Genomic DNA, 27536 nt, shown 5'->3' with positions numbered 1-27536 from the left:
AGAAGGCAGTAAGAACTTTCTACTGTGTTATAAACATACATTTTGTTATTAGATAGGCATTAGCATCAGTGCTATAGGACTCAGTCTAAGAACTAATAAAGTCATACAACCAATATCTCCCAGTCTGCACTAGGAACTTTAATTGGAAACAATTACAACACAATAATTTGGGGTGAGCATTTGGCCTACTGGTTAAGACACTGCTTAGGCCACTCACATACCACATTGGAGTGTGTCAGTTTGAGCCCCAGCTCCATTCCTGATTCCAGCTCCTTGCTAATATGCACCCTGGGAGGCAGCAGGTGATGGCTCAGGTATTTGGGTTCCTGCTACCCAAATACTGGGTCACTGGGGTTGAGTTCCTGACTCCTGAATTTGTCCAGGCCCAACCCCAGCTGTTGCAGGTATGTGGGGAATGAATCAGTGAATGGGAGATCTCTCTGTATCTCTCTGACTTTCAAAATAAACAGGTAAAATTTTATATAAAAAAGAACAATGCAACTTTGACAGAGAAAATATTCTATATTCTATTTACTTTCTCACAGTCTTCATGGAAAAACCAAAAACAAAACACGACTTAATCTTCTGTATTTTTGTGGCCTTTTCAATTTAGCTGTACTGGAGTTAACACTGATGTGTAATCAGAAAACTGACTTTGCTATTGTATTTAGCAAAAGTATCTTCCCTTGGAATGGCAAGGAAACTAATTTGGAAGTTTTCTATATTATGTCTCTATATCATGTCTCACTTTTTCAGGACCATTTAAAGAAAAAGTCAGGAGTTAATAGTGTCAGAGGGGGGAAAAATCCCTAATATTTTCCAGTCATACCAAAGCCATGCATTGTTTTACTGTGCAAATAAGAAATCTGCAGCCAAGAAAATGGCCTTTGTGTTGCAATAAAGCTGTCCTGGATCTGGCTATGTATGGCTCAGCATTACAAAATCCCTTATTCTGGAGACATTTCAGAGCTTTGATGAATATCAAATTCTCGATGAAACTGCAATGTGAGCACAGGCAATATACAACTGCCCAGGGCCTGGCTAAGTGACCAATCACACAGAAAGTGCTGCACCGGGGAATATCTGACAGAAACGGTGCCATGGGCCATGCTGAAAGGAGGGCATGGGGCAAACTTAGAACCACTTTCCCTGGGAGCCAGCAGAGGAAACCAAAACTGCCTCATTTGTAGGGTGAGGATGGAGGAGTGGTTGCAGGATGGAGACGAGATCGACACAGGTTTCCCTTTGTTGCACTCTAAACAGCACATCTGGGAAGTCCAGGGTCCTGCACATGGTTCCAGTAGGGAGATAAACCTAAGAGACACAAAGTTCTTTTTCTCCTGATTTGATGGGCAATAGTATGAGGTTGGAGACTGGACACAGCCCCAAGTCATGCAGAATGAGAGATCTGGGTCAATAGGAATCAACACTCACAAAGCTGACCTCTCGTCCAGTGATTTCAGCGAAACTGTGTGAGCAAAGCTCTCCTCCACTGATCGCTCAGGATTCTGCTCCCTTCCGGTCCTCTCAGCTGCCCAGCATCTCCACAGGAGGTGTGAAGTTCCATTTGCAGGCCCTCCTGGTTAGGTGAGACTCCTCTACCAACATTCAGGTGTAAGGTGGGAGAATCAAAGGAACCTCACACATCTCATTTATGGAAAATTTATCTATGCTTTCAAGTAAGGAAACGAAGAAACCAACAGGAAGCCATCAATAGATGCCAAAATGAATGAAAAGAGACTAACAGACCTGGGTGAGCAATTTGATATCGTGACTCAAGACTCTCAAGATTTAGACAGAAGAGACATGTTCCTTGCGAAGGAAGAAAACTCAGGTTGGTCTCAGAATTCTCCTTTACCAATATTAAAAATCAACAATGGGATGTTCAGGAAAAACAACCTAACTCTTGGGAAGCAGGCAAGTATTTCATTTAATGAATATGTATTATGTTCCTCAAGGCACCAGGCATAGTTGTCAGCATTGAGATTTACACATAAAGAATTTTTGTCCATTTTCAACGATTTAGAATTATACTATCTATGTAATTTCCTGAAGCAAAATTACTCAAAGAGGTAAGCAGGTTAGCTAAGGGATGAGTCAGATAAAGAACGCAACAATGGAGATGTCACAGCAAAGAAGGGCCTAGAGTCCCTGGATGATGGGAAACATTGCTTGAAAAACATGAACAGAAGTGATACATTCTTTGAAAACATAACTGGATCTAAATACCTCAGGTTAAAAGGTGAGGGGGAAAATTGTGATAACATATAGCCATGTTATTTTGTTATGTGACATGGAAGGAACTTGAGGGCTTATTTTATTTTTGGTAGTATAGACATAAGCTAAAGAATGTCCTATACAATTCTAGTATGGTCAAGATTACTAAAAACAAAACAAAGATAAAAGAAAATATGGTATTTGACATAAAAATTAGAAAACAGAAAATGGTGTATAAAACAGAAAGCCCAAAGTGAAAAGGTAGAATGAAGAAGAATGCCAGTTATCATAACAAAAACTATTTCTTTGGAAGAAAAAGCCTCACAATGAATCAAACATCACCTTCCAACCTTTTGCAAGAGATAGACGTAACTCTGACTTTCAAATAAATAAAGAAATCTTTTAAAAAAAAGAAACACAAATGCTACTACAAAGGCTAGCCCATTTAGCTTATGGACAACACAGTCTATTTTACTAATTTACATTTCAAATGATGAAAGTTACCATATATTAAAAGAAATCAGAAAAGAAAAACTAAAAGAAAGTAGTGCCTGTATGTGTCAGTACTGCCGTGAATATACTAGTTTTGTCAAACTTTAACAAATAGATAAGAATGATATACTACTATAGTTTTAATGATATGTGATTGTTTTTAAAATTTACTGTATTCTGAATGACATTGACATCTTTTCATCTGATTATTTTTTGTAGTCCTTGCCTGTCCTGTATTCCTGCTGAGCTATGGTCCTTTTACTTGTTGAACTCTTTATTTAGTGGATCATTAAGCCTTTGACTATAATGTAAATTTAAAATGCATTATATCAAAAAGTTACAAAAAGAGGGAGGAAGAAAGAGAAGTATTATTATATTTTTAGAATTGTATCTTTGAACTACATTAAATCTATTCTCTTTATATTAAATAAACAAATAGATGGAAAAAGTAACTATACATGATGCCAATTTTTAATAAATGCCACAAAAAAGTAGGAACAGTCACGGTCCTTAATAGTGAAGCATTAAAAAAATACATTAATAATAAAATTTGAAGTGAAGGAAACTAACTCCTTCAAAACCAAAACAATAATCACATAAATCAATCTTGGTCAAAAGAGACATTTTTACTTTTAGGGTACTTACAAAAAATAATAAGGCTATTAGCACTTCTGAAGTATACCAAAACTAAGTTGAAAAGCAAATTCATTGCCTTCAATTATATTGTCTTTAAATATTAATAAAAAGTAAATGAAATATATAAGCTAAATAATTAAAACAGAACTTTGTTTCATATCTGTTTAAGGAAAGAAAACAATAACTAATGAAGTAAAAATGATTACAAAACAGAATTATTTAATAAATTATATGGTGAAAAACATAAATACACTAAAAGGTTGAAAATCTCAGCAAAACAGAAAGTTCTACTGAAGAAAATAGCACATTTCCAAAATTTAGCAAAGGAGAAAATATTCCCCTTTCCAAAGATCTCTATCTATGGGAAAAACTGAAACAAGTGTCCAAGAATTATACAAAAAAAGCATCAGGCTAGATGTTCCTTTGGATGTGCTATTTTATATCTTTACGAAGAGATTCTACTATAGAAATTGCTGCAGACCACAAAAACATGGAAACCTCCCTCCCCAGATTCTTATATGAAGGTGAAATAACTCTTCTGCATGAAGGTACTCAAGTTAGGAAAACACAAGCAAAAAACCTAGATACCAATTTTTACTTATTAGATGGTACAAAATCACAAGATAAACACAAGTAATCCATGCCCTGGCCTATCTTGAAAGATTTAAATAGCATGTGGGGGTATATTTATTTTTTCAGAACTGAAAGGGGTATTAAAAGAAACTTTACTAATATAAATCCTTACATTAATAGAAAAAAAGAAAAATCATATGCTCATGTTGACAGATGTTTACCTGCTATTTGAAAAAACTAAAAAATATCCCGGATCTGTTGACACAAAAATAAAGCTGCTCTTCCTCTAAAGTATTGTAAAAAGTAAGGAGATAATTGAGAAAGTTGGAAAAAAAATCTCTGAATTCCACTTGCCAATAAAAGCCTAATACAACTTCCATGTTAACAATGTTTACTACTTAGAAGGAAAAAAGGCAAATGTGGTCTTGAAATAAATAGCAAATTCACTAAAAGAAGAAATATACATGGCTAATAAACTATGATATTCTCTACCTCAGTTGTAAATAAGAAATGGAAACAAAGTAACTGAACACTTGCCATCACGTTTTTAAAAACTAGGAAAAATGCAAACCCCTAGTTTTAATAGGGCTGCTATGCAAGTGACATAAAATGGATTATTAGTGTTTGTTGAATGTGTTAATGAACATGCAACTGGGAGGAATATAAATTTATCAACTTTCCTTTCATATTTATCAACTTTCCTTTCATATTACTCAGTTTTTAGAATTGAGTAATATGAATCAAATCTAAAAAATTTCATAGATTTATACTATAATTAATATTGATTTATGATAAAGAAATAACATAAATAGATCCATAAAGCTATATTATTATATCACAAATAAAGATAGGAAATTATATAAACAACTTTAATGTTCAATAATGTTAAAGTGAATAACCAGTGGCTGAATATCCTTTTAGTAGGTACTGTGTATAGTTTTCAAGAATATTTAGTGGCCTAGAAATGCTGACAATGCAACAGAAAATGAAAAAGTAGCTTGTAATGGTGTATTTAGGAGCATTCCAATTTAATTACTACATGTGATATGCAGGTGTGTGTGTGTAGAGAAGAAAATACTATAAAACATAAACCCTGGTTATTTCTTGGGTGGTCAGTTAGTGATTTACATTTTAACATTTTACTTGTACTAATTAAATTATCTAGAGTGAGCATGTATTATTGCATATCTGATAAAATTTTGAAATACATAAAAAAACCCCAGTAATTTTCAAGAACAACAAGAAATCCCAGAGAATTCCAAGGATTCCCACATGGTCTCTGATATTCTGGCTATATAGCCATATCCTTTTCCAGCATGTTTATTGGCTCTTAAAGTATACACAAGTTGTGGATGGACCCATGTTGTATCAATCTATTTGTCTATACTGATGTGTACACAGAATCAAGGAGAGCACACTCTACCATTCACCGAGTGTTTCACATAGAATTTACTGCAGATCATTTATTCAACAACCAACTTGAGTCCCAATGTGGAAAAAGTACATACGAGTTCTTATAAATGAAGTGATAAGACAATCGGATGTGGAGAATGAAGTCTCCAGCAGAGTTTTTCACCTTTTAGAATCATAATCCTTAGAAAGATGGTTAGTTTACAGCACGATCTATTGTCCCAAGTGTGGCGCATGCCGAGACAGAAAGCAAACATTTCCCCATCCTATCCCCATGTGTAGTTTCTACCATTCTCTCTGATACAGTGTATTCCATTCAAAATCATTTAGCAATGACAGTAGCCATCAACTAATTGATTTTATGATCATTTAATAAGTTGTGACACATAGAAAAACTGACCTCTGAGGCCAATCTTGGTCAATAATTGGGAGAGAAGTGATACACAAATGCTCAAATCCTCAAAACAAGAGTTCGGGCTGAAAACAGAGTATCATCATGGAACACACGATAAAAGGCACTTTATATTTGTTTTGAAATTACAAAGGCAATAGCTTAGCTCCAGTAGCTTCCTTGGAGGCACACTGCCTTAAATGTAGACAAAAGCGAAGGGCCAGCACACAGGGGAAAACCGCACGGGGATGAAAGCAAATCTAGCTCATTAATTCTTGGTTGGTCTCTCTTTGCTATTCATTCACTTATCCGTTTCTTCCTGTGTAACTACTCCTAAATAACTCGTTATATTTGAAATTATGTTTCCTGTCTGCCTTTCCCACCAGATATGAACTCCTTACTCACTTTTGAATCCTCAGAGTCAAGTAAATTTCTGGCACGAAGTTGCCACTGAACTGAGGTCTAAGGAAGTCATAAATGTGTAACTGAGCAATCACACACTTCCAACTTGTGTTCTCCATCTCTGGGACCCAAAGTGATTCAATCTAAGCGAAACTGACTTTCTTCTTTTCCTTAACTGATCATAGGACATGAGCAAGTTTTCTTCTTATTTGGAAGGTCTTCAAGAAAGCTAGGAAAGTCTTAAGAGTTTCTAAATGGGAAGTTATATTCAAAGTGTTGCTAAATTACATTTATGACTCAATTAAATGGAAATACTGAATGCTTGAAATGAAATGTCAGCTCTTTCCTATTTGTCAGCTTCTCACCACTGACATCATCAGGTATTTAGGAATTATGCATCTATATTTAATAAGGAGAAAGTTATCAAGTTTTTGACATTGGGAAACGTTACAATAGTGCTCGAACCACCCTTAAACTACAGACTCCTTAATTCCGTAGCACTTTTTTCCCGATCACAATTTCAGTACCATTTAAAAAGAAATCTACCTGCCATCCTTCACATTCACTGTGAGACTGTAACTTCCTGCCCTGATTCCTGCACACCCCCACACACCTACAGCACACGGCTGCGGCTGTGCTGCCTGACAATTAAAATCCCAGGAATTATTGTAAAGAGCACTGCACTGGAAACAGGGAAGCCGGCTCATACTCAATAGACGGAGGGAGAAGAAGGCGCTGATGGATAGAAAACATAAAATTAAAATAGATTTTCCACTCAGAAACAATCTGGGACTCTGGCAATTAGTGGTGATGGGAAAATAAAACTGAAAAACGGAGGTGTCTCCGCATGGTTTGGGGGTATCCATAATGACGGAGCGAGCCAGAAGGTTCATTAGAGAAAAGACATGAGATCCTGATGAGGAAGGCCTTTCTCATATGACATTCCCTACTGTTTCTCTGAAGGAGACATTCAAAACATTAATATCTTTGCACACACACAGATACATAGACACACACCCCACACACTCCCACAATGCAGTCAGGCTTTCCTTCCTAGCAATTGTTGGGTTCACTGTACACCTTCCTGTGTATCCATAAAGTGCTAAGCACTCATGGAAGAAGCCAACAGAGGAATGAATGATTGTTAGAAATACAGTTCCCTCCCCTGCTGCTGTGGAGCAGGGTCTGGGAACAGGCCTAGTAAGAGATGACACAGAGTGAGCTAACTCATTTGAAGACAATTTTATGGAGATAAAACCCAAGTACTTCATTAATTTATAAAAGTCTTATCTCCAAGGTAGAAAAGAAGCTATGTCTGAATAGGTTACAATAACAACATTAAGTCCTTTCTTAGATCATTTACTTGAATAAATGGGAATTTTGCTTGCCATTCTAGCTGAAATTCAATGGTATCAACTTTTGCACAATCTCCTGAACACTCTGAACATTAGCACTGTGATTTCAAGGTTTAAAATGAAACACAGAAGTTAATGAGATTCACAGGAGGACTGTAAATCACGGACTGTTGCATGTGTCACCACAATTATATTCAAAAGTGGTTACTCATCTTGTGGAGAATGGTAACCCAATACTGCTGTCTTCATCAGTTACCATTTTAGGGTTTTCTTGGATTTCAGTGTTCTCCCTGACTAGTTCATAGGAGAACTCTCCATGAATTTTATTTTCCCCATCATAACACCCGTCTAGTTACTACTTAACAAGAACCAAATGATGTTACATTTCAGAACAACTTGGGGTTAAACAGTTCTTCCAAGTGAAAGCACAAGATGGCCGTTTTGGCGACCTGACTGGTCCATTACAGTCAGCGAGCTGTGTGTTGGGGTGTCATGGGCTACAAGGTCTAAATACAAACCTGGCTTACATGGCGTTTTAATTGTTGTCAAGTTTAAGTGATACATGTGCTAAAACACCAGTTAGATGGATTGCCGTATCTTCTACTCCAAACATCTCCATTTTTAAATTTAGTTCCCAAAGTTTATTTTAGGACTTTTAAGCTCCGCTAAAATATAACATATCCAACTGATTTTAAACAGCTTTGAGAATAGTTTAGGAAATCTGGAATTCATAGGCGTTTCTGCTATGGTTTCTCCTATATTATATAAAATGCTCATTTCTCCCATTGCAGTAGAAGAAAGGAATGTTATTATTGTAGAAGTTGGAATTTTGGGTTTTAACCATGATCCAACACAAACGGTTGTGGTTTGGGGGACCTTAACCTATTCTAAACTCGACATCCTGAACTGGAATTAATTGCTCATTAGAAGGAGAAAGAGTTCTTTTTTCACGCTAATATAACTATAACATAGGGTGTTTTTTTTTTTTTGGACATATTATGGAAAAATAATGTGATTCTGAACTTTCTTTTCTTTGTATTTTGCTATTTAGGTTTGAGTCTGAGCCAGAGATGGTTAACTTATTTGATTACAGCATCAGAAGAATGATTTCATTTTGATTTGTAAAGAGAACTGATGAAACACCACAAAACTCTGATTTTGGTTCAATACTATTGGGTTCAAAAACAAATTAAGAGTGATAATTAAAAAGGAGCTCACCAGAGGTAGAAAACCATTTACATAGCATTTGTAAGTGAATAGAGATTAGAGATTCCCTCTCTTTCAAACATCTTATTTTTAAAAAGTATCTAAACAGCTGCCCTGGGAGCTCTTGTTTTTTCCTCTTTCCACTGGAAGTTGGTACAGATTTGAAAACCAGCTTCAAAAATGAATGTGAGCCCATGGAACAGGGGTGTAGGACCTTAGTTTTGTCATCTGTAAAACAGGATTTTTTTACAGATGACACAGGAGTTGTTTGGAATTGTTTATATAAGGTAGAATCAGCACTACAGAAATGATGTCATTGTTGTTAATAGCCTGGCTGAAGTATAATTTATTGAGTAAATAATTTATACATATTCTTTCTGTACTTCTTCCTCCCTCTTATGTTAACCCTTAACTGGACCCTGATATTTGTTTGCTTCAGGGTTTTTACAGAGCTGAAAGCAGAAGCTGCTTGGAGTCCGTGTGGTCTTTGATTTGAGCGTCAGCTCATTAGAGAGATTAGGCATGCCCCAGGGTCAGGGATGAAAGGAATGGACTTTTGAAAGGAAAAGTATATGGATGGGAGAGAGGAAAATAGATATTGACCTTTGGATCAATGGATTTTGCCAAAAGTGCCTGACAATCAAGCCTGCCGGTCACCACCTGTAGTGACCGTGAGCATCTCAGTGGTAAACAGATGGGGCAGGACCAGACGGCCCCACACTATGCAGTGTGTGCTGTACAATGTCCCCAGGCTCTACACTGACCAGGGTTTTAGGACCTCTGATGATGACTGAGACACAGTGATGGTCCAGGCAATGGAATGTGGGATTTCTCAGGACCTTCAGACTATGAGACTGACGCACTGCCTACTGCGCTAAGGAGGCAGACCCCAGGAATGTGTTATTTCTTTCTCTCCCTTTTTGATTCTATCAGTTAGTATTAGCAGATACTTGTCTTGTTTGTGTGATCTCTTTGACTCTTAGACCTATCAGAGCTATCAATTGTGAGCTGAAATTGATCACTTGGACTAGTGCGATGGCATTGGTACATGCCATCTTGATGGAATTGTGTTGGAATCCCCTGGCACATTTCTAAATGTGTTATTTCTAAACATCCAAGTATATATATCCACCATTCAAAAATGCCTCCCTTTTATTTATTTATTTTTTATTTGACAGCTAGAGTTAGACAAGTGGGAGAGACAGAAAGTCTTCCTTCCGTTGGTTCACGCCCCAAATGGCCACTATGGCTGGAGCTACGCCGATCTGAAGCCAGAAGCCAGATGCCTCCTCCTGGTCTCCCATGCGGGTGCACGGGCACAAGCACTTGGGCCATCCTCCACTGCCCTTCCGGGCCACAGCAGAGAGCTGGACTGGAAGAGGAGCAACCGGGACTAGAACCAGTGCCCATATGGGATGCCGGTGCCACAGGCAGAGGATTAACCGGGTGAGCCTCGTAAGATTTATTTAAGTCAGAGACCTCCAGCTAGAGTGGCATGGAGGGGCACTCCGACAGAGGCAAAACCCAAAGAGGCTGGTGGAACTGGGGTTGTTAAGCACAATTTTGGGAAAGAAAAAAACTTGTCAGCTTGAGATTCAGTTACGAGGTAAGGAAAAACCCATCAAAAGTCCTAATGTGCAATCCTTTTACCCAGTCTGGCTTGCTCATGGTAAAACAAAAGAATGTCTCCTATTTACCAAACGCCACCTACAAGCTTAGACACCATACTAAGTGCTTCATATGTAAACATGGATGTCTCAATCCTTACATGAGATAGTACTAGTATCCCACTTTTAGAGGAGACAGGTAAAATAAACTGCCCTCCTTGAGCCATTTAGTAAGTGTTGCAGCCTGGATGTGGGACTGGAGTCTTCTTCAGAGTCTCTGATTTCACACTCCATGCTAGCATGTTTCCCTTGTCTGCTAAATCTTGGATAAGGAATTGTAACCCATGATATCTATGTGTTTCAAAAGATAGGATGAGAGGGCAGGGGGGCTTAGTGAAGCTGTCTTCAGGGCAGGCTTGCAGGCAGGGCTGTGGAGGATTCACAGCCCATGTTAGTTGCAGAAACCGGTGCCATGGACCATGGACAGCAGACTCGGAAGCCAAAGGCTTCCTTTAGGGGAGGTAGGGACCAGTTTACTGGAAGAAATCAGGCCACTCTCAGGATCAGTTCACTAGCCACAAGGAGCTGGTCAGGCAGGGAGCTCTAGGCTCTCTGCACCAAAGGTCAAGTGCTGGAGAAACCACAGGCTGCTGGAGTAACATCAGGTCCAGGAGCAGTGCTGTTCTGGGAGGGGCTTCCCTTGCAACCTCCCCTGTGCCCTCTCCCTAGCCTTCACCTTCAATCTTCATGGGCCAGATTGTGTGCCCTCCCAAGTACTGCTGAGGTTTACTGCAATGAGGTAAGGGTGATTTTGTTGGGGTGTTGAGGGGAAGAGAGGGAACTCTGAACTTCTGAACACTTCAGGGAAAAGGATGGGCTTATGTGGGGTGCCATGATGGGGATGTAAGAAAAATTAAGCTTCAGAGACTTTGGGGAGGCAAATACTACAAGAGCCAGCATTGGGCACAGAGAATTAACCTGTTGCCTTTGATGCAGTATCCTATATTGGAGCTCCAGGTCAAGTCCCAGCTGCCCTGCCTCTGATCCAGCTCCCTGCTAATGTACCTGGGAAGGCAGTGGATGGTGGTACAAGTATTTGGGCCCCTGCCACCTATGTGGGAGACCAAGATGGAGTTCCAGGCTCCTGGTTTTGGCCTGGCCTAGCCCTGGCCCTTGAGGCCATCTGGGAAGTGAACCAGGTGATGGAAGATATTCACTCTCTTTCTCTCTCTCTCTCTCTCCCTCTCTGTTCTCTTTCTCTCCCTCTCCCTCTCTATGTATCTCCTTCTCTCTGTCATTCTGTCTTTTAGATAAATAAATACATCTTCAAAAAAGATTGGTAGATGGAAAGGGCCTAGAGATAGCTCAAAAATGTGCCCAGGGAAGTAGAGAATGTCCTTCTTTTTCTGGTTCAGAAAGCTCCTGCTCATAGGTTCGTGCTTTGTGACTAGAACAAGGCTATTGGGTTTTACAGCACTTTTGTAGCCTGGTTTGGGAATCCAACAACCAATAATTTTTCTCCCTATGGGAAAACCCATTCCTAGCTCCAAACTGCCAACTTCTAAATGAGCTTCTGGAACACAGTTTATTTCTATGTTGGGGATCGCCTGTAAACATGTTCCCTCCTTTCAAAATGATTTATACTACATTTAACAGCTAGAGATTCACTCACATGTTGTATATTCCAGATCTCCCATATACTTTATATGACAACATGTTCTTGTGAAAGCCACATTGAAATATAAAAGGGCTAATGGTACCAACCAAAACAAAAAACAAAAAACAAAAAAGGTCTTTAGTTAATTTCATTCATTCCTCAATTTTTCACTACTTTCTTCAAGCAGCATTTGATGTTCTACCAATATTAAGTTCAGTCAAATCTCAGGCCTTTCTAAAACCTACCTAATTTATAGACAAAGTGAGTCTTCTGTTTCTGTTTTTTTGCCTTGGCACCACTTCCACTCCTTAGTTCAGCTGTTTTAGGAAATCAGGAGAAATGCTGGTTTGTTGATGGAGTCAACCACAGGGGAGAAACTGTTCATGGCACTCCAGAGGGCCTATGAACTGTGGAGCTAGTTATTGTGTGGGAGAAGACAAACTACAGCCAGGTCTGAATATATACATTCAATGGTTCAATTCTTTACCCCATTCTACCTTCTAAAGCTTTTAAGGACAACGTGTTTGTCATAAAACGGTAATCCATGAGGATATAGACAGAGTAAGACTACATAAAGAAAGTACCTTAAATCCTTTCTAAAAATTCTGTTGCTTATTCTGGAGTGTATCCCTAGGTCTGAGTTGAACCAAACTGTGACTTGTCCATGTAATTAAAATGCCAGAGGTCTAGTTATTTTGCATGAATAATACAGAGAACTTATTTAGGTTTCTGGGATGGTTAAAAGATACTGGACTGGTAGACAGATATAAATTTTATTTCTCTGCTTACATAGTAAACAATAGTAGCAAATGTAAGACAGTAGACATTTTTTCCAATGATAAATACAAGAAACAAATACATGGGAAGATCTTTTCTTTCCTTAAAAATCAAAGAAGATGAAGGAAGTTTATGTTGTTACTAGAATTTAAAATTATAGTAGATAACCCTTAACTGTGCCTAGCACCCATTTTCCCTTCTCCTATTAATAGCACCCTGCTCTTCCTTTGGGGACTACTTTTTCTTGGGAGGGTTTGGCTCTACTTTCTGGTTCCAGGGGTGCCTTCATGACCTAGTTCTGATACTGCATTGTTATGGCCATAAAGGTTGGTTCCACAATGGATGCGTGAACAAGGTGGAGGCAAATGAGCTACTGAGAACTGCACTATCAGTTCTAGGACTTTTCTGTGCATCTACTGTGAGTGAGACTCTGTTCCCAATCTGAGATTGGAGCTGCTCATGATTGTTGCGTTACCTCATGGGGGAATTTCCTGAGAATGGAGAAAGAGACTTCTAAAGGCCTGTCTGTAAGAGTTGTATCCAGTTTCACCTCAAGTCAGATATGCCTATAGACATCTTTTTGTATGAGCCAAAACTTTTCTTTTCTTTATTTCTTCCTCTCCCTCCCACCCCCACTTAGGTAGTTTGAACCAGTATTCTGTACTCTGCTCCTTGCAATGTAAGGGCCAGTTGACCAATCAAGAATAATTCTTCAATGTCTTCATTTTTTATTGGAGGCTCAGACAAGAAGAATACTCATATGTCTCAGTTCTGGTATTGAACCATTGATAGCAGGGACTCACATTCCTATCTCCTCATGTTTAGAAAATAACTTCTGATGGTTTTTATTTCTCTTGTACATTCTAAGATTTCTTTCTTACGATGGTTCACATGATCTCAGCATCTTGTTCTCCCTCTCCTCTGAATGCAGAATTCAAGGGATTTGTCTTTCATCGTTTAGATCAGCTTCCAAGCACGTACCTTCTTCCAGTTGGCCGCTGGACCATCTTCATAACAGGATGAACAAATCTTTCAGAACATTTTCATTTATTAACACAACCATCTCTTTCTTCCAGCTATGTTCTGCCTGTGCCAATCCACTTTGCCAGAAAGATGTTGCACCATGGTTTTTTATGATAGTGAAAATGATACACAAATTTCTGTGCTAGTTTAAAAATGTTTTATCTCCCACTTGTTTCCAAATATAAGCAAACTTCCCATCCATGTGTCTACAAACCTTTTCTATAGATAAATATTCTCCTATTTTAGCTATAGAGGTAAAAAAAAAGTAAGGGGAGAGAATGATGTATGCCATGTTGCCCTTGAAAAACACAACAATAAAAGTACTAATATTTTAAGAAAATTTCAGAACCATCCTGTTTCTGAAACCACTTATAGGATATTCATGCTGCTGTTAAATATGCAGATAATCTTTATCTACTAATAAAAGCAGCCAGTTGCCAGAGTTCTGTGACAGTCTTAACAAATTCTACAGAAAATTAAATACCAGCAGATAACAGGTATTATGTTTTCTTTTGGCAAATATGAACAGTTCACAGCCAGCATATCTTGCTTACTTAATTGGGCCTATAAAAGTCTCCAGGCCTTTTCACTTACAGCCATTGAAATTCGCTCAACTTGTTCTTCACAGCTTTTCAGAGCCTAGATGGGAAAACAGCTACAAAACAGCCTGGCTGAAAAGATTTTTAAGGTCTCAGGTCCATATTTACAAACCGTACAATCTGTGTGCATTCATTTATTTTAAAACAAATGAAGTGAATAATTCAGGAGCTCCTTTGGAAAAGAAAAAAAAAATCCCACCAAAGTAGAGAGAAAGACAACAAAATATGCCGAGTGGGGCAATTCCCAAATTGTCTCTACAGCTTTCCCAGCCCCTTGCTTCCAACTAACTGCACATACTGCCTATGGCAGAGTTAACTGCTCCCTCTGAGTTAATATAGAACTCAATACTTCTTTGTATTACAGCACTTTCATATATCTGAGGGGTCTTCAAATATTTTATAGAAAATATGTACTATGTAAAAACTATGCATGGATTTAAAAAACTTTTTGTTCCAAAGTAAACTTATCTTTTAATTCCATTTTCCCATGAACTTTTCAAAGTGCCCTCACATGAATGCTCTATTTTGTTTTGGCTTATACATTTGTATTCCTAGCTAGAACACCAGTTCCTCTGAGGTAGAGATGTCATATTTCTCTTACTAACAGCTGACTGACCCAAGGATCTGGCAAATGCTTGTGAAAATTGAATAGGAGACATAGTGAGGAGAGAAGAGGGGACAGGTGGGGAGGGGAGAGAGGGAGAGGAGCAGAAGGGAGGAAAGAGAAGGTGAGAAGGGACATGAGACCAATTAAGAACCCAAGGAAGGGGCTGGTGTTATGGCATAGCCAGTGAGGCCACTGCCTACAGGGCTGGCATCCCTCGTGGGCACTGGATTGAATCCCAGCTGCTCCACTTCTGATCCAGCTCTCTGCTGTGGCCTGGGAAAGCAGTGGAGGATGGCTCAAGTCCTTGGGCCCTGCACCAGTCCTGGCTCTTGGCTCCAGATTGGCACAGCTCTAGCTGTTGAGGCCATCTGGGGAGTGAATCAGTGGATGGAAGACCTCTCTCTCTCTCTACCTCTGCCTCTCTGTAACTCTGCCTTTCAAATAAATAATTCTTTTATAAAACAAACAAAAAAAGAACCCAAGTAAGACCAAGTAAGAGCAGGGAGAGAAATTTGAGGTTCAGGCCACAGGGTAGGTGTCATATTGTTAGAGAACTCCACACTAAACAGCTCAGGAAGATCTGGAAAGTCTGAGGCAAGCTAACTAAAGAACATTAGTTTCATTGAGAAAAACATTTTCTTTTTAAAAATATTCATGGATCTGAATAATCTTCCAAGTGGTTGCTTTCATCATTTTAGCACTGAAGACTTTTATGAGCGTACTTCTGTTAATTTTCTGATTTAGTTTAAAAGTACGGTTTTTCTCTCCATATCTGTGGGCTCCACATCCAATGATTCAAACCAATGCCAACTGAAAATATTCGAAAAAATTGCATCAGTACTAAACACGTGTAGACTATTTTCTTGTCATTATCCCCTAAGCACTACAGCGTAGTAACTATTTACATAACATTTACATTGCATTAGGTATTATAAATAGAGATGATTTAACATATAGGCGAAGATGTGAGTAGGCAACAGGAAAATAGTGCTCCATTTTACATAAGGGACTTGAGCATCCATATTTTGGTGGCCTACGGTTGCTGGTAGCTTCCTTATTTCCTTATTACAATTCAGAAGTCCGACAGTATAGTAGGACTCCAGGGAACATGTCCCCAGGCCTCTCATCCAAGGTATGGTGCTCAATGAGTTTGGAATCCATGAACGTATTTCTTCTTCATTTTTAAAAAAGATTTATTATTTATTTGAGAGGAAGAGTTACAGACAGAAAGAGGGAATGACAGAGAGAGATCCTCCATCCATTGGTTCACTCCCCAAATGGCTGCAAAAGCCAGAGGTGGGCTGATCTGAAGCCAGGAGCCAGAAGCTTCCTCCAAGGTGGGTTTAGAATCCCAAGCACTTGGGCCATCTTCTGCTGCTTTTCTACGCCTTTAGCCGGGAGTTGGATCCGAAGTGGGGCAGTTGGGATAGAACCTGGGATGCTGGCATTGCAGGCGGCAGCTTTACCTGCTAGGTCATGACGCTGGCCCTCATGAAAGTATTTATGACAATGCTGGCTCATCAGATTCAGATTTTTGTTAGAGAACTTGGACCATTTTGGTGTTCACTGAAGCTACCAGAACCAATAGCCAGTTTTAAGAACTGTAGACCCCGATCTTTGAGGACTGCCTGGAAAGGCACCTGGGGCCTCTCTCTGCTCTACACCTCTCCTTCATGGACTGTCAATTTGATTTTAACAAGTGCCCTGGTGATGCTGAACAATGGCCTGATTTTAGGAACTGCAGCCTCATAAAAGCTGCCTTGTTCGATCTGGCTGACTGACAGGAATGAAGTGTTAACTTTCTAAACTTGTTTTGCTAGAGCTCTCCAAAAGTAGCAAGACAACAGTATAATTTCTGAGGCCAACACCAGACAAAAGGTACTAGTGTTTTTCCTTGGCTTGGGAGAGGGGAAGAAAGAACACTGAGATTCTAATCCCTGGGTTGGCGTGGTCCAGGTGATCACAAAGCACTCTCTTTTATGACAGTGCATTTCCCAAGCATCCCTTTGGGAAGCTTTGGGCCTCAATTCTCTGGGAAACATAAAATCAGTCACTTTTGGCAAAGCTCAACGAACTGGAGCATGGGAAACACCAATTAAAGTCGAGATAAGTTCTTGACTCACTAGATGGTCTGGTTACACGTTTGCTTGGAAGCAGCCAGGGATATTGTTTTCTAGCTCAGGTGTGGTAAGGGTCAGGGGATTCTTTCAGTCTCGTGAAGGGAAAACATCTTCATCCTTTCAGCTTCATGTGGGGAAATCATAGAACACAACTGGCGTTGCTTAATCGAAAGCCACCTGTTCAGTTTTGTTCGTAGGACTTCATCATTTTGAGATGCGGTTGGGGATGGCGTTCTGTTTTGGTTACAGTGGACGCAACTTCCCCTGATTTTACTGCTTCTTTGCTTTACTGAGAGAGCCATGCCTCACCTAAGCAGTTGTCAAAGGTGACAAGTTGGTCTCGAATAACTCCGAGACAAAGTGAATTGCTATCTAATCTGTTGCTGTGTGGAAATTTCTTTTCTTTCCTGCTGCCTAGAGTCTAAGAGACGCTGTAAGTGCCATTCTGTCTAATCCTAACATCTGCAGTACAACCTGGGAACAGCTGTTCGTTCTGTTCGGCAGTGTCTGAATGCCTAGCTCCTAAGAGGCGGAAGCCAGTTGGACCGAGATTGCCATTCCTCACTGCACACTTCCGCCCAGTGTTTCTAAGCTCCACCAGATGAGGGGAATCTCCTGGGCCAGGGAGTTTCCGTTGCTCTGCACAACAGTGGTGAAACCTCAAGCTGATTTTCCAACCCCAGAGTAAAGTGTCATGCGTGACAGGCCACAGCACAGATGTGAAAACCAGAGGGGATCAGCTCAGTTGCTGGAGTCTACTCTTCCCATCCTCACCACATAAGCGTCAGCATGAGTGCAGACTTCCCTCCGATAGATCTGCCTTTCAAAGGAGATGGTGACAGGGATGAGTGGGCACTGGGGACCAGGGAGGCCCTTCCTCGTTTCTTAGAGCAGCACTAAGCACTTTAGTGGACAGCAGTAATCATCAAAGAGGATGAGTGAGGCCCGAGTCTGAGCGAGGACTCCACTGTGGCCATGCCCTGTACTGCTGCAATAATAATGTAAGCAATGAGAGCGAATCTGTGTTGAGTGTTGGCTCTGTGGCAGGCCCTGTTGGAAGTATCTGACATGTACATTTCATCCAACGCTAAGCATCCTCCCTTGGGAATTTCAGCGGCTGCTCAAGAGTTAAGCGTATTCTGTAGGCACAGACGTACCTTCTTGAAAAGACAAGAAAATGAGTCATACTACCACGACAAAACCCACAGAGTATCTCTTTCTGTTGTCACAATATTCTTTTCTCTTCTCTGAATGTTGAAGGATTTGGCAAAAGAATCCTCTAATACAAAAACTGCCCTTATCTCAAAAAGTGATCCTTGTATACTGGTAAGATCAGCAGACTGCGCATTGCTCAGATCCAATGTACAAACAATTGATACAGCTGACAATAGCTCTTCTGAAATTTGTTTCTAATAACTGTCCTCCAAAAGGGAGATGGCTTATGTTGCAAAGTCCGCTGACGCTGGCCTGCATGTCTCAGCTCCAACAGGAGGAGGGTTGGGAATAAGGCTTAATGGATGGTGGCAGGGATTCTTTTCTTCTGTACAGCAGCTAACATCTGTTCCCTCCACAACTGGTTGGGATATAACAGGAAGTGAGTCGGCAAGCAATTAGAATGAACTACTGTGGTTTGATTTATGGAAATAACTTCTGTGGGAGAAGGTGGCTGTGGTTTGGGTTACGTGCGTGTCTATGAAACCCAAGGAACTGTCATGTAACCTGCTATACACACACTGTGTTCCTCTCTTCTAAGCAATCTCAGTCAAGGTGAGTTCAGTGGTGAGGTCAGGCCTGGACTTACCCAGTGAAGGTCATAATCAGATGGCCTCGCTCTTCCTTCGTCATCTTCATATAAAGGGAAACCTTCCCTCCGAGCCTGATAATACTCCTTCCGCAACTTCTGGATGCGGTCGGTGCTTCCGCCCATGGACCGGCCGCTATGGGGCACAATACAAGACACACAGTCACACAGCGTATGCATTCCTGAAAGTTACTCTGAGCTTCTTAAGAAGGAATTGACATCCACATTTGGAAGTTTGGATAACACAATTCAGCTATGCTAGGAAAATGATGAAATCAGTAGTAAAAATGATGAAATCAGTAGTAAAAAAGGACTACCAAAAGTAGTCCTTATGCACATACCTTTAGCTCTATGGGTCAAAACATTGAACTTGGGATTAATAAATGACTTTTGAATGAGGATGCAAGGTAGAGTCCTCGTCTTTTAGAGCAATTAAAAAACTCCTCATTTCCCTCTTCTAATCATACACACAAAGTTAGTTAAATTTTACTGTATTTATTTTCTCATATAAGAGTTGCCTATTTGGAATAAAGTGGGCCAGAAGGTTGGAGATGATACAGACATGTCTCTTGCCAGTGTTCATCTCAATGAGACTCATGAATTTTCTTGAGGAGAGGGTTGGGGGTGAGATACATATATACAGGCATGGCCACAGCATAGGGAAAGATAAGAAGGTAAAAGCCATGCCAAAAAGTAAAAGGGTCGGATGGGGAATACAGGATATAGAATTCACTATCTCGTTTGCTTGTCCAAAGCTCTGGTCTCAGGAGTTATGGCTGCTCGAGTGACTCATCTACCCAAACCCAAATTAGGCATCTGGGGCCTCCCTTTTAGGTTGGATTGGTCATTATCATCTCAGCAGAATCAATATCACACAATATAATTCAGGTAAAGGAAGCAAGGGAAGAATGGCATTCAACTTCTTTGGTTCATTTGAGGCATAACTGACTGCCCAGTTGTGGCAGAACTTATATTACAATCTGGGACTATAGAAATGAAGAGTTCACAGTCCTTGTCTACAGCAAGCATCGTGTTGGAGGTAGAGGGTAGATACAGAAGACACAATCCACGGTGGCAGGTGCTACAATAAAGATCTGCACAGTTGTCTCGAGGACACAGAAACCTAAACTTTGACAAGGTGAGAGCAGAGTCATGGAAGATCATGAAAGGCTCCACAGAGCAGAGGCTCCTTCAGGGAGCCTTGAGGAGTGCACAGGTGCTCAACTGCTGGATAAGTCAGATGAGGAAATTGCTGGTATAGAGAAGGCCAGGGCCAAGTGCAGCAGTAGAAAGCATCTCGCTTTTCGGAATTGTGGGTATGTCAGTTTGAGCAAGCAGTGAACCTCAACTTCTTTGTCTTGCCAAATATACATATCAGCCGATACATGCTTCTTTCCTCTGTCATTTAGAAAGCATATTGGAATAAAAATGAGTACTAGTGACTTCAGCTTAGAAGATATTCTGAATTCAATAAATGACAAAAGCATATTACTTGTAGAATTCGGTACTTTAACTTCATGGGTAATGACACTTGGGCTACATGGATGAGAATCATTGTTGTAGTGATAGGGTATATGAGAAGAGACAAGGGTAAAGAGATGAGTGAGGCTTGGAAAGATAGGTGGGGCCCCAATGTGAAGAACCTTGCATGCCTAAAGTTCCTTGAATATTACAGTTGAGTTTTAAGTTTAAATTAGTTATCTAAAAGCAATAGAGATCATCTATTTTTTAAAATTCTTGAAAATTATGCTTGTACATTTAAAAAATGGTGAGTGAATATCTTTTGGAAGAAAAGCATTCTTTCTGAAGAAGGTCACAAGTTCACTGAGCATGGGACTATGAGTCTATGCCTGTTGCTGCTACAGTTTGCACAGAGCTCTGGGCTCAGGGTACCCCACAGGCCCTCAGCAAGCTTACACCTTGGATTAAGAAAAGACGAATCCTTAAAAGACACACACCCTTATTTTTTTTTTCAATAAGTATTTTAAAACTCTCAATTCTTTTCTAATTTTCTTTATCATAGTTTATTCTTCCTTTGAGCACATAGAGAGGACAATAATAAGAAAACAACAAAAGACTTCATAAGCATTTCCGAACCATGGGCAGGCAGAAAAAGCAGCAGAGTCTGTTTTGAACAGTTTCCTCTGTTTTTGAGTAAAAGGAGAGGATGTCGGCGTTTGTATCCAAATGCACAGGCTTCTGCCGATTACAGGAATTCATGAGCAGCGCTCAAACTCACCAGATGAGTTCAATCAACACGGTGCAAACATTGCATACATAATCTATTAGTTTACCCCAAAGAAACTGAAGCATTGAATTCAAGTAGAATGAAGTCATCAGTAATAAAGAGGGGAAAAAAAGAAAGAAACAGATAAGACAATTTAAAATTAAAAAAAAAGCCCAAACACTACAATTTTCCTCCATTCGTGGTAGGAAAAAAACATACTTGGGCTATAAACTATTCTTCCATATGCCTATTAATACATAAATTTGAAAATATGGGTTTCATCAGATTGCCATTCTCAAATAAGGGAATGGAGCAAGAATACAAAATCAGTTATTCCAGATTCAGAAAATCCCCTATGGCTGACAGGAACATGACTATTTACCCAGAAAAGAAATCTGGCTCCAGTGAAAAAGCAGGAAAAAAGTCCAGAAAGTCATGGAACGTCTAAGTGCAAAACATGCCATATCTTCTTCCTTCATGAATATTTTAAAGAAGATATTATGCAAACCTTCCATTGTACCCTTGGACTACATCTCAATATTGTCTACTCTTTCTTCCTTTCCAACCCTCATTCTACCTTTAGTAACTGCATCAGATTTTCCCAGAGAAAGTTTTTATATACTGAAATTGGGAATGGCAAATTCTGATTTCACTTTTCAGCTCTTCTCATTAGATAATACCTATAAATTTACCATCAAGTTAGTAAAAATGATAGATACCATTATTGTAACCAAAACAATTAATTGAGTATATTTTGTGTTGAAGTTGCAGAAATTTAGCACATTGAAGAGGGACATACAAACACCTTTGTAATAACAGCAGAAATTATTACAGCTATGCTTTATAGGACACTTATAAAGCACAGACTTGTATTTACTTTCTGCCCAGGGCAGACATCATTAATCAATTACTGCCCTATCCCTAACTACACCAGACATAACTTTAGAATTCTTCTCAAGCCAGAACCTCAGAAAGCCACTAATAATCTATAGAAGCTGGAATATGAGTTGAGGTTGTTTACAATTCCTGTGTAACAGGTGCTGCAAATATTGCAAAAGAATATTGAGAGAGAGGCTTTATTATTCTTCTCAGTAAGGATGAAGCATATAAGACTCACAGCTCAAGATGATTAAGAAAGTCTGACTTCCAAGACTACACATTGCACCATAGCTTCCAACCCCCAGCCTGCTCTCTTCCTTCATCTTTTGTGTATCTTAGAGACTGGGTTCTCTCGCAATATCTTGAACCAGAATGGACCGTAAGGCTAGCCTATACGACTTACTCTCTGAGGATTATAGTTTTCCTTCTCTATTTTTATGTTGGCTGTTCTATTTTCCTGGCTTTATGGAACTCAGCAGTACAGATTCTAGAGAGTTGCTTGTCTTTTAGCTTCAGAAGTGACATCAGATTATGATGTAACTCAAATATCCTTGGAACCAAATAACACACATCAAAGTATCAACAATCCCATCTCCCTGTTGCTGGTCAGAAAATCAGCCTTTCTATATTATTATTCACTGGATGAAGTAAAGCCTGGCCATTCTTACAAAGAGTTCCTACCACAGCTGCATCCATATATGGATGATCAATGCCATCTTACACTTGCAATGTGCCAACTTTTTATATGAAATTAATTCAAGCAGTGCAACAAAAAAGATTTATATTGTAGTGATTTCTTATAAATTGCACAGCCTATGCCTCTAAAGGAACATGTAGAGTTAAATAAGCCCCTTTTATGACATTTTAGAGCTGGACAGAGCATAAAGTTGTAATGAATGTCAGAAACCATGTCATTTTCTTCATGGACACCTACAGTAATAAATTCCAATAGCAGTAAACATCCCACAAGACATTCTGTGCTTCTGTGAAATCTAACCTTATTCTTCTTACTTTGTAATTACATCAGTTGTAGTCCTTTTACAAATGAGTGTTTATTTGTGCATGCCAAAGTCTCCTCCCACTACTGTGGCAGGCTAGAGAAAACACACTAATGTTTATCGGACTCTTATGATGTCCACAATGAAACATGTGTGCCCTCTATACTTCATCTTATTTAATTCTCAGTCAAATCTATGCGGATGGTGCTGTTATGGATGTCTTACTGATGACTACACTGACTCTCAGAGAAGCGACTCATTTGGTGGACGGGGGATCAGGGTTTGTGTGCCTCCAGAGTCGGTGCTGTTTCTGCCACATCATGTTGCCTCATGAGAAAGGCATTAAAATGCAGCAGGCATTTTGTAGCTGTAGTTCACAGGCATTTCAAGGCAGAGGGAATTTAGCAGAGCACATTTATAGCTATACCTTTTGATATTCTTTTATTTGCACAGACCTTTGCAATGAAAATAGAACTAGAAGCAGCTAAAGTAATAGAAATACATGCAATGAAGTCTGTATTCATTAAAGAATGATGTTGGAGCAATTGCAGACTGAGATTTCTGGGCAATTAATATTATATCTCTAGCAGGCGTATGTGGGAAACTGGTATGACACTGAATGGGGTGCAGAAGAGAATAACCATCTATGACAAAAGATCACAGAGGAGACTGGATCGGGACCAGGGCTAGGAGACAGTCAGGGCTGCTGCTGGGAAGGAGTTGGTCAAACCACTAACTCCCTCCATTGCTGGACTTGGGAGTTATGTGTGGTTACCTGCTGTGTATGTCGACGTGTGCATGTGGCTAAATGCATCCATCCTGTGACTCAATCGTATATAGTTTCAAACAGCTGTTTCTCTTTCAATGTTGGTTCCAATTGCCTCAAGACATTCCTCATTCTGAAGGAAGTGTGATTGTGCTGTTTGGTGAGCACAGTCCCTCATTTGTGGGGAGGAGTTTGGTGTGCAGACTTGATGGTACAGCTGTCTGCCTTCACGCGATAGAACCTTCAGGAATATCGCTATCTGGAGAGGAAAGCCCTTATGCACTCCCTGAATGAAGTTCTTTAAAGTAGATGTGTGTTTGTGAACAACAAACAGTGGGACGGAGAATCTATTTCAGTGTTTGACAGATTTCTTAATTTTTATAAACCTACTGTAAAATGTTATTTTGATGCTTCCTTTAAAAGTTTTAATTACCATACATTTGGTACCTATCTTTCAAAACTTACAGAAGAGTGGCATTTCAGTGGTTTCTTCAAAAAGGGTTTAAAGACATGCAATAAAAAAGCCACCTTTGTGCCCTTTAAGAATGACAAGATGCTATTTTTTCCTGTCTTTCTCTTCAACCCCTGGGGAAGTGTTGTTTGTTTTTATATTTTTCCATTTAACAAACCAAAAATCATCATAATTTTAAAATTAAAATTTAGCAAGGCCATAGTTTTACCGTAGAAAACAAGGTCAATTTTTTTTTAAAGCTGGAACAGAGTTCTCAAATCATCTGAGAGTCCGTGAGAGTCACACTCTCAATAATATACACATAACAAAGTAACTGGTTCTCTGCATTGTTATTTTACAAATTTTACTGTAAACCTCAAAAATGTTTCTGGACTAAATGTTCAGCTGATGACAGATAGTCACAGAACAACTGTTTTTTGTATTTCCTATTGGTGATAAAGGATATTCTGTCAAACAAAACTTTTGAGAGATTCTTACACATGTACTCAGGATCATTAATTCAAAATTATTTAAGACTTACAGAAACTGCAGTTTCAACAACACTCACCGTAATACTCTATAGATTTAACTCCCAATGATGAAAATACATTTATATAGTATGGCCATACTAAAAAGATTGAATAATAAATAATTGATTTTAAGGGGACTTAATTATATAGAACTCCTTGAAGGACATTTTAATCCAACCTCAAACAGCTTTGAAAATTATCAATATAAATATTCAGTGAAAATATGGATATGTAAAGTAAATTCTCTATCTTGAGATAGAGGGGGCCGGCATTGTGGAGTACTGGATTATTCAGTGGCCTGCAAGGCCAGCATCCCATTGCAGAGCTGCATTTTGGATCCCTGATGCTCTGCTTCTGATCCAGCTCTCTATTAATGCACCTGGAAAGGCATCAGAAGATGGCTCAAGTACTTAGGCCCAGAGAGAGTTCCTGGCTCCTGGCTTTGTTCTAGCCCATCCTGACTGTCGCAGCTATGTCGGGAGTAAACCAAGAAATGGAAAATTTTTTTTGCCTCTCCCTCTCTCTCTGGTATACTGCCTTTCAAATAAATAAAATAAATGTTTTAAAAAATCTAATACTTTCAAAGGCACATTGATAAATAGAATCTTTCACCATTTAGTTCAGAGGAATTTTGGGACCCATAGCTAAGTACTCATGAACAATACTGAGTATTCTTTCTAATTTCTTTCCAAATTTACCATCTTTATTTATGATGGTAGTCACCATTCTTTTTTTTTTTTTTTTAATTTTTTATTTATTTATTTATTTTTGACAGGCAGAATGGATAGTGAGAGAGAGACAGAGAGAAAGGTCTTCCTTTTTGCCGTTGGTTCACCCTCCAATGGCCGCTGTGGCCAGCGCATCTCGCTGATCCGAAGCCAGGAGCCAGGTGCTTCTCCTGGTCTCCCATGCGGGTGCAGGGCCCAAGCACTTGGGCCATCCTCCACTGCCTTCCCGGGCCATAGCAGAGAGCTGGCCTGGAAGAGGGGCAACCGGGATAGAATCCGGCGCCCCGACCGGGACTAGAACCCGGTGTGCCGGCGCCGCAAGGCGGAGGATTAGCCTGTTAAGCCACGGCGCCGGCCGGTAGTCACCATTCTTAATTATACATGCCAAAAAATTCTCCCACATTCCCCCAAATAATTGCAATATGCATTTGCTCATATGGACATTGCATTTCTATCAAAGTTACACATTTTCTTATTGACTGTAGTTTTTTTTTTCTTTTTCTTTGACAGGCAGAGTTAGACAGTAAGAGAGAGAGACAGAGAGAAAGGTCTTCCTTTTTCTGTTGGTTCACCCCCCAAATGGCCACTACGGCCAGCGTGCTGTGCTGATCCGAAGCCAGGAGCCAGGTGCTTCTCCTGGTCTCCCATGCGGGTGCAGGGCCCAAAGACTTAGGCCATCCTCCATTGTACTCCCGGGCCACAGCAGAGAGATAGCCTGGAAGAGGAGCAACCGGGACTAGAACCTGGGATCCGGCGCCGCAGGTGGAGGATTAGCCTAGTAGCCACGGTGCCGGCTATTGACTATAAATTAAGAACTCTTGGTACATGTTTGGCTTAGCAATTAAGATGTTGCTTGGAATGATTGCATCACCTATAAGACTGCCTGGGTTCGAGTCCTGGCTCCAATCTGAATTCCAGCTTCCTGCTAATGTGCACCCTGGGAGGCAGATGGTGATGGCTCAAGTAGTTTTGTCCCTGTCACCCATTTGGGAGACCTGGAGTATGTTCCAGGATCCTGGATTCAGCTTTGCTTGGTCCTGTTGTAGATGTCTGAGGAGTGAACCAAAGGATGGGCGCTCTCTGTCTTTCTGATTTTCTTCCTCTCAAATAAATAAAATAAATCAAGAGCCCTTTGCTTACTATGCTTGTCTCTAAATTCCAATATTAAAAGTAATGAATTTAGAGCCGGGGTAAATAATATTACTGATAAACTTTTTATATCTAGAATCTCGTTTGATTTCTAGGACACTATTTTTGTCTATTATTTCTGACATGATTCTTCTTGGAAGGTGAGGAAGCAATACTTAGGCATGTGGAAAGAATATTCAGTTACATAACAAATTGACGGCACAATATGAGAAAGTACTATGCACTCTGATAGAATATAACTTAGAAAAGAGTGCCTAGACATTTCCAGTGGTTCTACAGAGTTACTCCTTGTGGTAGGATTCAGTGGGGAAGTTGAAAAACTGGTTCAGAGATATTGACAAGCAAGGTAGGGTCCCGAGGAAGGAAAACAGCACAAAGCACAAGGATATGTTAGCTCAATCTGGAATCCTGAGCAGCAGTCCTTCCCTGGCCATGTTGATGCTGCCTGGGGCATTTCTGACCTCAAGGTAGCAATCTGGCCATGTGACTTGGCTTACCTGGTCTCCTGACTTTGCCATGGTAACCTGAGTCTGACCTTTTGTCTTTAGCATCTGCTTCCTTTGAGAGCCTTGTCTTGGTATTTCCATCCCTAGACTGGAGAATTGACCCTCTGACATCCATAGCTTGAAGATTTGCTTTGGCAAACTTAACCTGGACTGGACTTTGACCTCAATGAATCAAGCCATCGTGGTGTAGCATAAAGAAATACAGGCCTCTTCCCCTGGTATATTTGAATGCATAAAGGTAAGCATTTCTGCTCATGCCATGAGCCATGGCTACATTTACCATTGAAAGTGATCTCATGGATTCACGAAGGGCGACTTTCTCCCACATGATTGACCTCTGTGATTGAGAATCATCACCAGGTCAATGTCCTCTCTTTTTCTGGTGAAAGACATTGCCCTATCTTTGCTCATTAGCTCTTGAGACAACGC

General features: G+C 39.9%; 1 protein-coding gene across 1 annotated transcript in view; it reads right to left on the bottom strand.

The window, feature by feature from the left end:
• PARD3B (par-3 family cell polarity regulator beta) overlaps positions 1-27536 on the bottom strand; it is a 1146588-nt gene that overhangs the window by 104079 nt on the left and 1014973 nt on the right. Inside the window, exon 21 of the mRNA XM_062190191.1 lies at positions 18874-19009. Within this exon, the coding sequence (XP_062046175.1) occupies positions 18874-19009 (136 nt within the window). The remainder of the gene's footprint in view (positions 1-18873; positions 19010-27536) is intronic.

This window comes from Lepus europaeus, chromosome 1 (genome assembly GCF_033115175.1).
Source record: "Lepus europaeus isolate LE1 chromosome 1, mLepTim1.pri, whole genome shotgun sequence".
Classification (NCBI taxonomy): domain Eukaryota; kingdom Metazoa; phylum Chordata; class Mammalia; order Lagomorpha; family Leporidae; genus Lepus; species Lepus europaeus.
The sequence above is the reverse complement of the archived record's forward strand: the minus strand, read 5'-3'. Positions and strand labels throughout refer to the sequence as shown.